The following is an 18,702-nucleotide window of genomic DNA, read 5'->3' on the forward strand; positions in this document are numbered from 1 at the left end:
CATTTGAAGGGTGGTGATATAGTTAAGTTTATTGCAGATGTGTAGAAAGGCTTTGGAATAACTGCCAGCCAAAGGGGAGCACCGTGACTTGTAGAAATAGGTTCGTAGAAGCATGTGACATGCGAGGTAGCAGGAAGCACTTTCCGACAGCGGACAGTGGTATGGTGGCACTTACTGACTTTTCTAAGAAGTCTGGGCTAGTTTGATCCTGTGAATTCTGTATTGTAACATTGCAAATATTTATCCTCCCATATCTAAAAAAATTGACTACAGATAACACATTACGTATTTCTTAGGTATCTGGATACAGTTCTTTTGTAACTGTTCATTGAAAACTCTATTTTGAGACGTAATTTATTTCAGACTTCGGAGGACTTTTTGCTTTTAGAAATAAATGTCCCGTAAGTTAAGTCACAGATTGCATTATCCTAATTTTCCCTAAAGAGGCGTCTTCTGTCCCTCTGTGCTTTCCTGCCAAGAGGAGCAGTGACACTAGAATGTTTGGGGATGCTTCGCTAAAATGAGGCAAAAGACAGCATAAAGAAAATCACAACGTATTTATTGAGCTCTAAGTGAAAATATTGCATGTGTTTTGCTCTCTTATTCCCCCTCGCTCTTTGTGTATCATTCTTAGGGTTACAATGGCACGATTTTTAGTTTTCCCTCTATTTAGCTTTTTGAAACTGATAATGCCGGTTCAAGTTGTTGACTTGATTATAATTTGCAATTGCTCTTTGTATATTTTGTTTTATTTTTTGATGGTTTTGAAAACAAGAGACATACCAGTACATTTACACTTGAATTGGTGCTTGCAAGAATGTTACGCTATGTGGTAGAACTTAGTTTGCTATTGCTGTCTAACAAATAATGGGGTAACTGTGTGTTTTGACCAGTCTATAAGTAAAGGTCAATTTTGTGCCTATGGTAATTAGCTTAGCTTACTCTAGCCTTTTGGCTAATTCTGGTAATTTCCTGTGAAAGAGTATATTTAGCAGAAAAGGAATTCATTCTCAAGCACAGTGGTTTTTCCCTTTGCATTGGAGACTGTTTAATTTTAAAAGTGATTTATCTCTCTCTTGTAAGCAAACAAAGGCTGTAAAAAAAATGTCAAAGTTAACCTTAAGTGTGGCAAATTATTTGAAAGAGGAGCTGGGAAAAGGGCTGCATGTTGGAGGAGAAAAGGAAAAACTCCAGTCATCACGAACTGACAAATTTTAGGGAAGTCTCGCTTTTGATGCTTCTGTAATAAAATCTACAATAAAGCCCTCCTAGTGCAGCTTCAAGGAAAAAGGTGTTTCTGGTTTGGGTAGCAAGATGAAGCGCTACTTTAAAAGAACCTGTCTTTAAACACCATACTTACAGTCTTGATTTTTTTTTTCAGACCCCAACTGTGAACTTGAAGACAAGACTGAAGATGGAGAGGCAGGGGACTGTAAGAAGAGGCCGGAAGATGGTGAGGAGCTGGAAGACGAAGGCGTGCACAGCTGTGACAGCTGCTTCCAGGTGTTTGAGTCACTGAGCGACATCACAGAACACAAGATTAATCGATGTCAGCTGACAGGTAAACACACCTACCACTTCTCATCTTCTCGTACGTCTTCTCTATTTCGGATTTTTCCGTGTGTTTCTTGTTTTTCAGCTGACAGGTAAACAACACTTGCCACTTCTTGTCTTCTCATACTGTTGTATTTCGGATTTGTTCCGTTTGTTACTTTTTTTTTTCACCCCCTCTTCCAGCTGTTACATTCTTCTACTTGAGTACCTAGGTAAGTCTAGAAGCGCTTTAGAAAGAACTCCAAGATGATGGTTTACGGCAAACTCATTGTCACAGTCATCCTTAGATTTTGAATTGTACCCAGATTTTAATAGCTAATGGATATGTTTTCATTTCCTTTTTTTTTTTTTTTTAACTACCGTGATACCATGTAGATACAGAGCCTAACATTGGGTGGCTAAAATAAAGTTTAAAAATACCTTCTGAATAAGTTTTCACAGAAGTTTAGCATGCATGAACTTATTTTAGTTTAAATATCATCTCCTCAAGAGAACTTTCACTGATCGGTTGCTCTCTGCTGAGTTTGGTGCCTTTTTTGTGTTCCTATAAAGCCCGATGCTTATTCTTGAATACCACAGTGTTCACTGCATGTGTTAACTTTCCATCCCCCTCGTTAGACTGGAAGCTCCTGGATGGCAGGAACTCTGTCTTATTCATCATCGTGTTCTCTGAGTCTTGCAGAGTGCCTGGCCCGCAGAAGGTGCTCGCTAAGGCACAGAAGCTATTCCGCTATACATTTCACGGGAAGAATCAGATTTAAAATGACAGGAAGCATGATGTGTTCACGTTAATGGTTGGATAAAAGTAAAACTCAGTTTACCAAGTTTCTACCCTCTTTAAAAATATATCCTGCAAGAACAAACTATATGAGGCTGGGTGGGACATTTTAGATAGATACCTCTTTTTAGATTCCTGTCATTTTTCTCTTACTGATGATACTGACACTACTCCAGTGTGTGTGTGTGTGTGTGTGTGTGTGTGTGTGTTTGTAGATCTCTTACTCTATCTTATTTTCCTAGCACAAATCTTTCTTCAACTAACCGTGTATAGGAAATGTATTTATTAGACAAGTGGTTCTCCAACTGTTTTCCACAGAATATTGATATTTTTGTAAGATTTTAATAGGTGTTCCATTTTAAGCAGGTTTCCTGAACAGATTATTATGGAACTGTTGGATTAAATCAGTTAAATAGGCTTCTTTATTGAAGTGCACTGTGGCTCTTCCAAAAAGGGATTTTGCAGTGAGTAAGTTATTAGGCCATAGAATCTCCTCTCTTTCAGAAAACTCATTATCGTTTTTTTTTTGGAGTATAAGTTTGAAAATCTGTGACGCTTATATAAGCATTGCTATATACATATTTTTGTGGGTTTTGGTAACTTTTATTTTGATACAATTCCAAACTTAGAGACAAATTGCAAAAACAGTATATATAACTCCCATCTACCACTTATCTGATTCACCAGTTGTTTACATTTTACCCTACTTGATCTGTCATTGTCTCTTCACTAATTTTTTTTCTTAGCCATTTGAGAGAAGGTTGAAGACTTCACACCCTTCGAAATATATTCGGTGTATTTCCTAAGAACAAATACAGTCTCTTACATGGCTATGGAGCACTTATCAAAATGAGGAAAGTTCACATTTAACACATAGAGTACTGTTATCTAATCCACAACTAATATTTAAATATCAACAGTTGTCCCAATAATGTCCTTTAGAGGTTTTTTGCTTGTTTGTTTCATTTTCTTCTCATCTGGGATTCAGGATCATGCATAATTTTTTTTTTTTTGTGGTACGCGGGCCTCTCACCGTTGTGGCCTCTCCCTCCGTGGAGCACAGGCTCCGGACACGCAGGCCCAGCAGCCATGGCTCACGGGCCCAGCCGCTCCGCGGCATGCGGGATATTCGCGGACTGGGGCACGAACCCGCGTCCCCTGCATCGGCAGGCGGACTCTCAACCACTGCGCCACCAGGGAAGCCTGATGCATAATTTTTTAATTGTCATGTCTCTTTTGTTTCCTTTCACCTGGAATGGGCTCTCATTTTTTGAGGAGTACCTGCCAGCACTTTATAAAATGCCCATCTGTAGTTGGGTTTGCTTGATGTTTCCTCATGATTAAATTCAGGTTACATACTTCCGTGGCAGGAACACCACCAAAGTGGTGCTGTGCCCTTCTCAGTACATCAGATCAGGAAGTACCTGATGCTGACTATACTATACCAGTGTTGATGGGGTTAACACTGAATACTTGTTTTAGGTGGTGTCCACCAACTTTCTCCAGTGTTAAAATGTTGCTCTTTTCCCTTTGTAAATAATAAGTTATTTGTGGGAAGATACTTTGGCACTAAATATTTTCTCTCATGAAATCTCCATTTTAGCTTTATAATTTTTGTATTTATTAGTTGGCCTTCTGCCACAGTTTCCTTTCTTATTCATTCATTTATTTTTGTATTCGTATCACCATGGGCTTTTGGATTTGTATTTTATTCAGTGGGTCATAATTCATTACTATCATTGTTTTGATGCCCAGATTGCCTGAGATTTGGCCAGTAGGAGTCCCTTCGAATGGAATTCTGGGTCAGTTTAATGTCTCCATCATTATTTGAGGACTGACTCAGTTTCTGCTGCAAACAGATGCTCCAGGCTCATCATGTTATAGTCCTAATAATCTTTTGTCCAAGGAACCCTGGTTCCTTTAAGAGGACAAAGGTATTTAGAAATCAAGATATGGGCACTGTGTATACTCATTGATAGAGGTATATTGTTGATTATAAACCATCTCAGCAGACAGAATTTAGGAAATGTATATGTGTGTTTAATATAATACATGTATAATATAACTTATAAAATGCACATATATACACATATATGTATTTTTCTCTCTGTAATAAGAACCACATGTTTCTATTGATGCCTCTAATTCAATCCAACATTTGAGATACATTCCAATCTTTTTTCTTTCCATATTTATTACTATCCTCTCTAGCAGTGAGACACCTAGCTTCCATCATCCTCAGTATATTTACTCATATCCCGAGTCTAGAATACACATTAAGTAGTTTCAAAATTGCTTACTCATATCATCATGATAAGCAGACCAACTAACTAGAGTTTAATAGTTGTTTATAGTTATTAATGTTATGGTTTATAATGTAACATTTGCATACAGTGAAATTTATAGATCCTCAGTGTACAGTTTGATAAACTTTAACAAAATACATATACCCATGTGACCCATATCCCTCTTAAGATAATTTCCTGCATCGTAGAAATTTCTCTTCTCTTGACCCCTTTCTAATCAATAATGATCCACCAGAAGTAACTAGATTTTAAGTTTTTAACTGTAGATTTGTTTTGCCTGTTCTAGAACTTCTTATAAGTACACACAGTATGTACTCTTTTTTGTGTCTAGTTTCTTTTGTTCAGCATAGTGTCTGCAAGGTTCATTCATGTTGTGTATATGAGTAATCTGTTCTTTTTTATTGCTGAGTAGTATTCCATCACATGAATGTATCCTAATTTTGTTTTCCATTCTCCTAGTGGTAGACATTTTGGTTATTTTTAGTTTTTGGTTATTGTGAATAAAGTCGTCGTGAACCTTCGATACAGGTCTTTTTGTGGATATATGTTTTATTTCTCCAGTTAATAAGTAGGAGTAGAATTGCTGAGTCATGGGGTAGGGTATATTTAACTGTATGAAAAACTTCTGAATCTTTATCACAAGTGGTTGCACCGTTTTACACTCTCACCAGCAATGTCTATGAGTTCCAGTTGTGCGTCCTTGATAACATTTGTGTTGCCAGTCTTTTTAATTTAAGCATTCTGTTGGGTGTGTAAAGGTATTCTTTGTGGATTTATTTGCATTTTCTAATTCATGTACATTTAATTGACTTCATTTAATTCATTTTTCCTCAGAATGCATAATTTTTGGAAAATCCCATTAAATGCGGTTAGTATGATTCTATTTTTAGTGGAATAGCTTTAAAGGGAAGCTTTACTTATGTGGAATCAGCACTCACATGAAGGTGAAGACATGGGAACCTAACTGATGTGGCCACAGTATAAACTATGCCAGCAAGAAATCTTACCTTAGGTGAGAGTGGTGTATCTCTCATGTGAAAGATTAACTTTAAAATTCAATATTAAAAAAAACCTTGAAGTTCTATTTAGTGTTTACTTTTTATTGAGTTCCTGCCATGGAAATATCCTTATGTTCAGCTCTGTGAAGCAAAACAACAACAACAACAAAAGAAACATTATTCCTGGATAACTTTATATATTATACAATAATGTATTTCTTTATATATTATACAACTTTAATATCAGTGCAGAAAATGCTGGATTTTCAGCACGTGGTATGGGGAAGATAATATCTATGGGTTAAATACTTTTTTCTTCAAAAACCTCAATCCCTAATAAAATATGTGGTTTATTTTGATCTTAAGCTTTCTAAAAGCTTAGAATCTAGTCTGTGCTCACATCATTTCATCCCAGAACATTTTAAACAAAGGAAAGAAAGCAGAGTCTTATTTGTGACCTAATGAAACATTTCAGGACAGGTACAGCTGATGGATCTTTGTCCTGTTTATTGATGTTCAGGATGATTTCTTGGGGAGGGTGGTAGATTGATGAGGGGAAAAGCAGAAGTGGAGGATCAGGGAGAAAGCCAAAGGGGGAGAAACAAAATCAGGAATCCTTCACATTTGTTTAAAGTGTTAAAGTTCAAACTTGAGTTGAGTTAGCTAAGGGTACCCTTCAGTCTAATCTGGAAGAGATTAAAGACACTGGCAGCATTTTAATTAAAAAAGTAATATGATGCTTTTACCTTCTTCCTTGATTAAAACCTTTTACTCTAAGTTAGGAGGTCCGACTTTTCCAAATGTAGTTTCCTGCTGCATGAATTTACTCTTTTCTTGGTGCTTCTTTTTTCTGATGGACAAAATGCTAGTTTAGCAAAGTAAGATATTTCTAGTTGTTTTCTTTTTCCCTTTTAGTTTTACTCTTTTTTGTTTTTTAATTTTTTTTTTTTTGTCTTTTAACTTCATCTAGCCCCATTTGTATCTTTGCTAATTTTCCTTTGATTCCTGTCCTTGTTTCAAGACTCTTAATTTCCTTGTTGTCCTTATATCTCCCCTTCTTTTCTCTCTGGCTATTTTATGGTCTCTTGCTGTTTTTTCAACTTTCTTCTTTGCTCCTTGTGGCTTCCCCTCTGTTAATCTTGAAGTCTTTACTTACATGTGTCATCCTATCCATCTAGACCAGAGCCTGAAAACCTTTTGGTGAACAATTTGTATGAAGAAATAGGGAACTCCTAGTAGTGTATAGGAGGGTTAAGTATAGAGTAGAATTAGGAGAGAAAAGTCTTAAAACTTGCTGATTTGCAAAATAACACAAAACGGAGGTATTCTGTGGTCTGACACCTATGGAAGTCAGTCAGGGTAGTTTTGTTGAAACCACGCTGAACTGGTAAAAACTTGCCCTGAGATTCCCATCCCTAACTGAGTGCTTTCTTGGTAACTTGAGATCTGTTCTTTGGTGACTCTCATACGCAAGGGTGAGTTGCCAAGGTGAAAACTGACTCACTCCAAACTGAAAGTTTTGAAATCCTGGTACAGTCATGCCAAGTGATCCTAGACTAGTCCTGGCCTTAGAAGATGAAGGTCAAATATGGACCAAGATGATCAATTTTATTTTATTTTATTTTATTTTGCCTGTGCCACACAGCATGTGGGATCTTAACTTCCCTGACCAGGGATTGAACCCGTGCCCCCTGAATTGGAAGGGCAAGTCTTAACCAGTGGACCACCAGGGAAGTCCCAAGATGATCAATTTTAGACTCAGATTTGAAAGTCAGCTCGGGGATCAAGTATGCCCCAGGTCAGTTCATGAGTAGGTACCAGTGACCTGGACTGAACTCACAGACAGCAGATCTAGCATCGGCCCAGAGATCTAGGGGGTCACACACACAGTTAATAGAGTTCATCACTGAGGGGAATTCTGGAAGGTGGGCACTGTTCTGGAGAAGCATCCTGACCTAGGAAGCAGCAGAACAGTCCCTAAGGATAACGAGGTACAGGGCAGCCCTCTTCTTTGTCTCTCAGGGCAGCTGTCCTCTAGTCTGCAATGCAACATGTGTAAGTAAATTATATATCATCCCTGCTTGAAGGAATAAGGGGAAAGGGGGAAAAAAAAAATTAAATCCCGCTCTTCAGTTGTAGCAGGAGATGCAAACCACCTGTCTTGCCCCAGCCGTGCTGTCTTTTTCCTGGAGGCTGAGAAGGGAGGGAAATCAACACTCTAATGCTGTTGGGACTCTCTGATGCAGAAGACAGATTATCAAAATATATATTTAAAGAAGGAAAAGCACAGAGAACCTCTCATTTTACTAATCCACAAACCCTATCATTTCTTGCCATTTCCCTCAGCGAGTAGGGAGGGCTGGAAGCCAGAGGGGTCTCATCACACTTCTCAACAAAGATTTAATAGCAGGGTGCTATGGGGAATGCTGAGATTACGGAGACTTTATTATGCTTACAAAACTGAGTAAGAACTAGCATTGTAAATCATCAAAACTAAGCTTCACTTAACAGGATAAATGTGTAAAGTGCATTTGGTAATACTGTATGCTTGTTGTTCTGAGTCATTTTTCTCTTCTCTCCTGCTAATTTGCAAACTTGAGTTGTCTGTTAAGTGTTCTTTCCCATCATTAATGTGAATTGCCTGGGTGTAAATGCAGAAAAACTAAACAGCGTTGTATTAGCTCTTAACCCTCTGGCTCACTATACTGTTGGTAAGATGAGTAGGTCGAGGTGTGTGTGACAGCAAGGCTGTTGTAGTTTTGGGGAAAATGTTTGTAGACCAGATTTATAAAACCCTAACCATATTTCTGTCTCCTTTACAAATATTGATACTGTACGGGTTCACATTTTTGAAGAAAAGGAACTGAACCAATGATTAGACACTGTGTCAGTATAAAATAATATGTTCATTTAATTTGATTTTAAAAGTTATGAGACTCCTTGGAAGCTTCACACAGATTTTGTGAACTGAACACTTTTAGACATCTGGATTTTTTTTTTTTTTTGACTAAAGAGTTTAAAGAAAAAGTGAAAGTGATTGAACATGTGTTATATGGTTGTGGAAAATTAAAGACTGGTTGGTTCCACTTGACAGTCAAGTACCCTAACAGTGAGTTCTGTTGGCAGTGGGAATAAGGAAAATGAGTGTTTTATGGAATGAAGCATCATTTTCACAGAAGCATATTGAAACTGTTTTCAGAAATTTTTTTTCTGTTTTCCTTTTCAAATCATTAGTTGAAATAAATTCCATGAAATAAATGTGATATTTTAACACTTTAGTTTATATTAATTAGGTTCAAGGCATTATGCCTTTGATTTGCATATTTCTACATTAATTTCTATATTCATTATTCATGCTTTGTTATTAATCATTTATATATAAATTAATTATCTATTTCTATATTAATTAGGCTTAAGGCACTGTATATTTTATTTTCCTATGTCCCTCTGTTTTGATCAATTTCTTGTTTCCTACCCAAAATATTTTCTTAGTGTTTTTAGCCTACTTCATTCTTCAAATCCCCCTAAGCCCCCAAAATGCAATTTCGTGGCCTCCACTGATTCCATTCCCCAGCCCCTTCTCCACATGCTTCTTATTTTTCAGACCAGTGGTTTCCAAACTTTTTTGATTAAAAAAATATAGGCTGCATCTTCATAATACATACTTATCAATATATTACATAGATGCACATATGATACAACACTCAAAAAATAGAAATTGAAAAATGAGGTGAAGATGAAATAAATAGATTTACAAAATAAATTTATGTTGTTTTGAAGTTCTGGTCTACATTCATTTATTTTGACAATTTATTTTAATGGCTGTGAGAGCTAAGAGAGCTATCTCAGAAAACCACGAAGAGGGAACGTATGTTATTACACTTCTTGCTGAGGTTCATAACTATCGATGTTGGCTATAGCCACCATATTTCAAATAACTTTCCTGAAATCTCAATTTTGTTTTGCCAACTTTTGGTCACATCTGATTAAATTGTTTCTTTCTTCCGTCCTTCATCCTGTGGCTGACAAAGAGCTTTTACTAGGAGTAGAAGGGCTAGACTTGCCATTTTCTTGTTGATTATTTGTGCACAGCTATCAATATCCTGCAGTTTCCTTGCAGAAAACTTTAAAAATCACTTATCAAAACTTGAGGATTGTGTGTGAATTAGGTTACTTAACATTAAACAAGATGATCCACAGGTCTGTTTCACTGGGCACTATTTTGAGATGTGGGAGGGGAGTGGAGAAGCAAGGGCACCCAGGATGACTATTTATCTTCTCACTCTCAGGATGTTGGGTGGCTATTTATGGCTGATGTCCCTTCTGATTGGTTGCTAAATATTCAGACTATCTTTTCTATCCTGGGATACGTACCGTATATTTCAGAGACCACTGTTGTTGACTACCATTTACTTCATCATGTGAAAAACAACTCACCAAGCCTCTGCTCCTCTCAGTTTTAGAGAAGGTGGTGTGGCTTGAGTGTGTCATTTTCTTGGTCTGGCGGGACCATGACTAAAGTTCTTCTACGCATTTACCAGAGAGAAAGCAATTGTCCATAATTGGTTCCAACCTCTGGGCTGTTGGTTGAGTGAGCTCCTTTTTCTAGTTTTGGAGGAAGAGTCAGTTAAACTATTACCTGCTGTAAAAGCTTTGTTGTTTCCACATTGATTTTGCTACAGCAGAACTTTGATATTAGTATTTAGTCTACTGTCTTTTTCTTGATATATTTGTTTGTGAAATTCTCTACCAAAACATGGATATAAAATAATCATTTTCAGGTCCGTTATTGTCTCGAAGCTTTTGAATGATTTTGGGCATTGTAATCGGGATTTATAAAAGGCATATACTGATGAGGTACATTTTCCCACTATGAATGGTGAGTTATTACATGTATTAATTTATTAAAATTAAATAGCTGGAATATTGAAGGGGTAGTTTTAAGAAATACTTCTCTGTATTTTTGATGTGCATTTTAAAATTAGGTGTTTTTATGCTTATTCTTGATAGATTATCTGGGCAGAGGTTGACAGTTATTTTTGTTCCACGTTATGAAGATATTACACCATAATCGTGATTGCTATTGTTTTTGTTGAGCTATCTATAGTCATTCTAATTATAGTTCTTTTGTGTGTAATTTGTCTTTTCTATTTAGTTGGATTTTACATATTCTCTTTGATTTCATGTTCTAAAATTTCACTAAAATATGTCTAACTGTGGAAAAAAAATAAAAATAAAAAAATAAAATTAGGTGTTTTTACTGTCAGCCTGTTATAATAATTTGTGAATCACAAGAAACTACTGATTATGAATGGAAAGTTCCTAAAGGATGAAATCTCCTAGAAATAGAAAATACATGGGTAAATTCACTTTATTTTTTACAAGTAAGAGCTAAGTGGAGAATATCCTGTATTAGCTATAGCTATTTGCAAATTACCTGCTCCTTGATTAGTTTGAGGTTTTTGAAATTAGCATTTTGAAATGAATAGAACTCAAGAAGCAAATTAGCATTATTTGTCTGTGTATTAAAAATGTTGCCTTTGGATGTCTTGTGGAACCATAACTGTTTTAGAGAAGTGGTCTGGCCTTAGTTGTATAATTGATAATGAACATATTATCATCTAATTCTGTGGTTTCAGGATTTATTTGCCAAAAATTGTAAATAAAATATCAAGAACACAAACCATGGGAGAATATCTTCAAGAATTTCCACCATGTCCTTGATGGTCATTGATGGTAATTAAAGCTGTCAGTTTGTCCCTGTGGAGAAGTGTAAAGATTATAAATGAAGGGCTGTATTTGGGATGTGAAAACAGTGGGGCCTCTTTTGTGGGGAAGATGAATTAAAAGAAACCAACTATTTCCTCAGCCCTGTGCAGCCATTCAGTCTGTCTTATAAACAGGGTGATGTTTAGGTATTTGGATACATTTGTGTGCACACGAGAGCTCTGCCACATGTAGCCTATTCTCAAATGTGAAATTCAACATGATAAAACTTAGGAGGTTGAATTTTTACAGTTTTGTATGACTGCACTTTTCTTTTTTTTACATTACTCTGCTTAAGATGCTTGTGACCAATATCTACTTCCTTTATAAGGTAGTGAGTTGATAAGAAAAGTGGACTATTTCCCGATCCTTTCCCTTTGTGTGAAGTCTCTGGCTGGGGATCTTGTCTTTGGGGAATGGCAGCAATGTCACAGAGATCTGTGACCTCCTAATAGGCCTTGGGAGGGGAAGGCAGGATTCTTTCTACATTGTGCCTCAGGGCTTAGTTCCTTTAAACTTCAAGGAATTGGATGGAACTCTTCACTCCTCCTTTCTTTCAGCTTTACCTTCAGGGGAAATTGATCGATTAGAGGTGATTATTCCACAAACTCTGAACCCTTTTCCCCTCTTTGTTCCAACTGGAGCTCCTCAAAGTTTAAAGGGATTGTGTCTCCTGGGTGAAATGTAGAATGAATTTAAATAGATTATTGGGTAGAACTCTTTGAACACACATTAAAAGTGCTAAAAAAATATATTTGGAACTGAAAGAAATATGGGAAACAAAAGGAGAAAGTAACATTTGTTTCAAGATAATTATAATGTAATTATATGGGATATTTTTGAGCACATGATTAGCTGTTAGAATGTAGAATCATAGTAGTGCTTCAAACCAAGAAAATAATAGAGACAGTGCAACAAATCGACAGTTGTACAAAATCTGGATGGTGACTAAGACCCTAAAAGGCCCAAAGACAACCGTAAATGACTGGGTTTATATATGTCCTCTGTTAAGCACAGCAAAATTCTGCTAATTGATGGCTTTCAGTTTTTTCTAACTTCTTTGTTTAACAACAACAAAAAATGATCTATACCTAATTCTCTTTTTGCATGTGTGATACATTTGCCTTATCGGCACTATGGACCTTATTTGAGTTATATTTAATACCACATCAATTTAATTTTTCCCCCTTTAGAAAAATCTAATTCCTGGACTCTACCTACCCACAGAGAAGTATTAGCTCCCCCTGGTGACTAAATAAAAATGTAGGCAAGGATGATGGTGGTGATGAGCTTCATTAACTTTAACTTTTAAATGCATAATTAGCATTAGGATGTATACAGTTGTCAAGTACACTGAACTATTTTCCAAGAAAAAATTCCAATTAGTCTCGAGAAATGTCCATTTTCATGTCAGTTTATTTACATGGTGAAGGCTGGTCTATCTTATGTGGCTTTCCTGGAGTTCTGCCCATTTTAATGACACCGAAGCTCGTGGTTTCTGATGTGGGAGATATTAGGACAGAAGGCAGATATTCAGATCTTCTGTAAACTAGGAGCTGATTAGGGACACAAAAAATGAAAGTACGAGTGCTACCAATTTACCTATCTCTATCATTCTTGCAAAATAGACTTGCCATAGAAAAGGTTATTATTGTTAAAATGATTTGAAATCTCTCCATATCTTGGCTGTTGTGAATAACGCTGCAATGAACATGGGAGGGCAGGTATCTCTTGAAGATCCCAATTTCAGATCCTTTAGTTGTAAACCCACTTATAAGATGAATAAGTTCAGGGGATCTAATGCACTGCATTGTATAATAGTTAGAGAAAGTTATACTGTACTGTCTACTTGACAGTAGCTAAGAGAATAGATCTTTAACCCTCTCATCACAAAAAAGAAATGGTAATTATGTGAGGTGATAGAGGTGTTAGCTAACCCTACTGTGGTAATCATTTTGCAGTACATAAGTGTATCAAGTCGTCACGTTGTATTAAACTTATACAATGTTACATGTCAGTTCTATCTCAGTAAAGCTGGAAAAAATAAAATAAATTTTTTGGGGAAAGACACTGTTGTACATTCAAACACCAAGATGTGTTTTTTTGTTGTCACCTCAAGGAAGCATTTTTCCAAGTTAATTTACAAATTGTTTAAAAGTGTATATTTTTATTACTTGGATTGCTTTCCAACTTAACTCTTATAGTTTCTAAAACTTTTCCCCTTCATAATTATCAGTTTGACGGACATTTGAGAATGCCTTTATAATCTTTCTGAAAAGAAATTTGTCAAGTCTGTCATATACTTAGCAGTCAACCCTCCGTGTCCTCGGGTTCCACATCTGTGGATTCAGCTGACCCACAGATCAAAAATATTTGGGAAAAAATATTCCAGAAAGTTACAAAAAGAAAAACTTGGATTTGCCTTGCACTCCGGCAACTATTTACATAGTATGTAGACTAATTACGTGGCATTTACATGCTATTACATATTATAAATTATTTAGAGATGATTTAAAGTGTGTGACAGGATAAGCACAGGTTATATGCAAATACTAGGGGACTCAAGCATCCATGGATTTTGGTATCTACTCGGGGTGTTCTGGAACGAGTCCCCCAAGGATACCCAGGGATGACTGTTTTTCTTATATGTAGTCTTATTTTCTATGAAAAAAGTATTTGCTTTTCACCACTGTTTTATGCTGGTTATCGAAAAGCAATGTCTGTGACTGTGTGACCTGGTTTAATGTTTTATATTAAATATTATATATTATTATGCATTCAAAAGGAAAGACCTAAAATATTACTGAGAGCTAATATTTGAATTGTTCCTTTGCTCCTCCTTTTGTTGTTCTGAATATTTTATATTTCTATAATTTAGCACTTCCCCCTCCCCCATCATGTTTCTTTTGTTTTTGTTTTTTGCTTTTCTTCCTTTCCTTAGGAGCCACACCTCTCTGTATTACTAGAAAGGGTATAATCTAAATTCAATCACTTCTTAGTATCACCTTCTTTGGCCTGTGGAAATCTAAGTGAAGCTCCTTTCGGAGTCATTGATATCATTCTGTCATTTGGGCTGAAGTGATGGTCTGGTTATCAAGCAGCACAGCTGAACACAGCCCCTCTTCCTCACCTCAGTTTTTTTCTGTCTCCTTCCATTACTTCTGTTACTTCCTTCCTCAAGTAGATGGCCTGCCCTTTGCAGTTTATTTGTCCCAGTGCCTTGCAAAAAAGCAAAGGACCACACTTTGCCTGAACTTGTGCTAGTGGTCACTCATAGGGGGAGATAAATTTAGTTGCTCATGATGAAATAGTGATAACTTTCTTCTTATCAACACCAGTTTAAAACTGACATATTTATTAATACAGATGTTATTACATTGATTAGATACTGCAGTTGGGCTCAATATAATGCAAAGTGTATGGCTCCATTACTTTCTACACTAAGAAGACCATGCAGAGATAGTGAAATGAATAGCACCTCTCTGTAGTTTGTTTTCCTAAATACTACCACGCACTTATCAGCAGTTCAATTCAATAAACATTTATCAAGTTTCTAGTCTTTGTCAAGTAAGTACTGGGCCCAGGACTTTCTGGGAGAAAAATGGTTTAGGGTGGGTCTCTGAGCCTAACTCGGACTCAGGATTGGCTTCCTGGAGCATGTGATGCCTTGAGTGGTAAGAGAGTTCGCTAGTGAAGATAGGTGGGGAAAGGCATTTCAGGCAGACAAAAGAGAAAGAAAAATAGGAATGGGATGTGAAACAGAATAGTATCTGCTGGGGCAACATCAGGCTAGAGGAAAGTGCAAGATAGGGAAATAGTGAGAGAATGTGAATGTATTAGTCACCTATTGCTGCATAATAAATGACTCCAGCAATTTTGACTTAAAGCAGCAATCACGTATCATCTTAAAGTTTCTGTAGCTCAGGAATTTGGGAGCAGCTTACCCGGGAGATTCTAGTTCAGGGTCTCTTATGAGGTTGCAGTTGAGACGTTGGCCAGCGCTGCAGTTAGCTGAAGTTTTGAATGGGACTAGAGGATTCACTTCTAAGCCCAATCACATGGCTACCGACTGGACATCTCAGATCTTCACCACATGAGCCTCTCTATAGAGTTTGCTCATGGCATGGCAGTAGGCTTTCCCCAGAGCAAGTAAAGTGAGAGGAAGGAGAGGGAAGGGGAAATGTTTTGGAAAAGGGGGAGGGAGAGAAGGAGAGAAGCTGCAACGTCTCTTATGGCCTAATCTTAGAAGTGGCATACTATTTCTTCTGCTATATTCTATTATTATTATTTTGTGTGTGTGTGTGTGTGTGTGTGTGTGGTACACGGGCCTCTCACTGTTGTGGCCTCTCCCATTGCGGAGCACAGCCTCCGGACGCGCAGGCTCAGCGGCCATGGCTCACGGGCCCAGCCGCTCCGCGGCATGTGGGATCTTCCCGGACCGGGGCACGAACCTGGGTCCCCTGCATCGGCGCAGGCAGATTCTCAACCACTGCCACCAGGGAAGCCCCATATTCTATTATTGATCACACAGACCAACCCTTGGTATGATATGAGAGAGAATTACATAAATGCCTGAATACCAGGAGATGGGGTTCACTGGGGGCCACCTTGAAGGCTGGTTAGTGCAATGAACTGGGAAGGAAAGGTAAGATCTGGCCATTGGGGGACCATGCTAAGAAGTTAAATCTGATTCTCTGGCCTGTGCTTTTCAAACAGCTCTGAGGAACCTCACAGGTATATATCAGCCAGGGAGGCATGGAGGTAGGGAGTTGAGATAGCAGGGATCCTCCATTCCCTGCAATCAGAACAGCCCAGGCTGGAATTGTTTCATATAATAGAAATTCAAGAAAGGTTTCACTTTAGTATTGAGTTTAGAAGCTTAAGAATGTTTGATAATTACTGTTTTAGGCAGTGAGTAGCTATTGAAGGTTTCACACAGGGGAATATATGCTCAGATTGAATGGTGTGTGTAGATTTAATGGGGAAATTGGTGGTGGGGGGGGGCTGGGATTCCAGACAGGCAGCTCTTGCAATTGTACGAGTAAGAGAAGACAGGGCCAAAACCAGTGCAGTGGTCGTAGGAGTGGAGAGGAGGACCAAATGCAATAACTATTTCGGATGTAAAATCATCCAGATGTAGCTATTGATAAATTTGGGGGGCACAAGAGCAAGGAAAAGATTAGAACAAGCCCCCGGTCTCTGAACTCCTCAGGTGCATTGAGTGGCCATCCCCTGATACCAGGAATGAAAAAGAAGCAGGATTGGAAGGTAGGATGGTGAGTTCACTTTTGCTCATGTTAAATTTGAGATACTCTCTTGGCTAGAATTGTTTAGAACAGCAGTTGTTTACCTAGGCCAGAACCCAAAGGTAGACATTAGGCCACTTAGCATACTTCCTATTTCCTTGAGTCATGGTTTAGTTTTCCCTTTGTAAATTATCTAAGTTTCTCCCACAACTTGCCCCCCATTCTTGTTGATCCAGCATTTCCCCCCCCCTGGTTTTAATAGTGAAGAATCCCCTTCCTCAGGTTGGTTACTTCTTACGCTTTGGTTGCTGGATATAAGGCCGCTTGTAGCTAAGGTTGTTACAGCAGGTGGAAATGACCCCCTGAAAAAGCACAATGTCGTAAAACTTTAAGGCTGGGTAGTATTCTTTTCTCTCAGGATGAGGAATTTTGACATCTGAGGTTTAGTGAAATCCAGCAAATGGATGCTGAGAAGGCTGCTCTATTCTCACAGGATTAGGACAGTGGGTTTTCCTTTTTAAAACTACATACGAGGGTACATCTCTGTAGGAAATCTTATTCCTTAGGAATTATTGGTTGTGCCCACCAGCACCGACCTCACCCGCCCCATCCCCCAAAAAAGAAATTTCCAAGCAGATTTAATTTTACTATAATTTTTTTTTTTTTGGAATCTGTGACTGTCTTGTGAATCTTAATGGGCTGCTTTTATGGCTGATTTTCAGAATTGTAGTTTCCCATCATCTTCCTTAGTATTATTTTCATTAAAAATTCCATTAGCTTTAAAAAACCAATGTAATCATTCAGTAGTAATTAATTCTTACCAATCTTGCAAAGGAAAGATGACTTAACAAAACTTCGAAATGTTAAAATGGGTAAAAAGAGGGAGTTCCCTGGTGGTCCAGTGTTTAGAACTTGGCGCTTTCACTGCCGAGGGCCCAGGTTTGATCCCTGGACGGGGAACTAAGATCCCACAAGCGGCGCAGCGTGGCCAAAAAAAAAGAAAAAAAGAAAAAAAATGGGTAAAAAGAGTTGTGTGGTTAATGGAACTAGGAGAGATGTCAGTATATAACGGATGGAGGGCTGGGCTCTGGCAGCTGGCCGACCCAAATGCCCATCCCAGTTCTTCCCAAACTAGCTGTGTGGCCTTAGGCAGATGACTTAAATGTTTAATCTAAAATACCCTATCTGTAAAGTAGGGACAGTCGTAAAAAGGTAATAATTTTGCCAGCCTCGTAGGGTTGTGGCGACTAAATGAGATAATAGGTGTGCTTGGCACACAGTGAATGCTCAGTCTACACATACTTGTTAGTATCAGTATTATTAAAGGTGGTAAGGATTCCTTTAAGGATATGTCACATGAGTCAGATTCCAGATTTGAATGTCTTCCAGAATCCTGAGAGGTTTCGGAAGAGTTAGTATGAGTTAATATCTGGCATTGTCTTAAATTCTCCCCCTTTTAAAATTCAAAAGAGGCTCAGGTGTGATTGATGCTAGGGGGCATGGGGCAAGGCGGGTAAATGAGGATTAGTTTAATTAAGTGTGCTCATCACCATTCTAGTAAGACCTTAATGTTTAGATTCGTATAGAAGAGAGAACATCATATTTTGAAGACAAAGAAGGGAGGCCCTGTTTCTATATAACATTGATTCTAACTTAATTCTATACGAAATACTAAAAATTAAGGCCCTGGCATGTTTTCGACCTGCACTCTGATGTGTATAATTGTAAGAAGATAGTTGTACAATGGATATCAGTGAAAAATGTTATACTCTTAACTTATCTAGTTAGTGGCGCAGAATTTTCTATACATTTTTTAGAATGTTTTAAAAAATTCTTTCTGGTTTTGTGAATTAGCTCAAAACTTATAAAATATTAATTTTAGTTTAGTGCAATTAAAAATATTCATACTTCACTTTTAGTGGCCATGCATAAGCATCATGAAATTGGTCTGGCAGTAATAGAGACTCGGGTGATAAATGGTTTGGAATCATCTAGGCTAAGTGAGTTCATTTAAATGTGGGAGATTCGTACTTTTGTTTTCTAGGGGGAAAGAG

General features: G+C 37.6%; 1 protein-coding gene across 2 annotated transcripts in view; it reads left to right on the forward strand.

The window, feature by feature from the left end:
- Positions 1-18,702, forward strand: part of ZNF521 (zinc finger protein 521) — a 286,210-nt gene that overhangs the window by 28,507 nt on the left and 239,001 nt on the right. For both annotated transcript variants that reach the window (XM_007448590.1, XM_007448591.1), the window contains exon 3: positions 1,382-1,561. In XM_007448590.1, coding sequence (XP_007448652.1) covers positions 1,382-1,561 — 180 coding nt within the window. The remainder of the gene's footprint in view (positions 1-1,381; positions 1,562-18,702) is intronic.

Source organism: Lipotes vexillifer, unplaced genomic scaffold (assembly GCF_000442215.2).
Source record: "Lipotes vexillifer unplaced genomic scaffold, Lipotes_vexillifer_v1.1 scaffold168, whole genome shotgun sequence".
Classification (NCBI taxonomy): domain Eukaryota; kingdom Metazoa; phylum Chordata; class Mammalia; order Artiodactyla; family Lipotidae; genus Lipotes; species Lipotes vexillifer.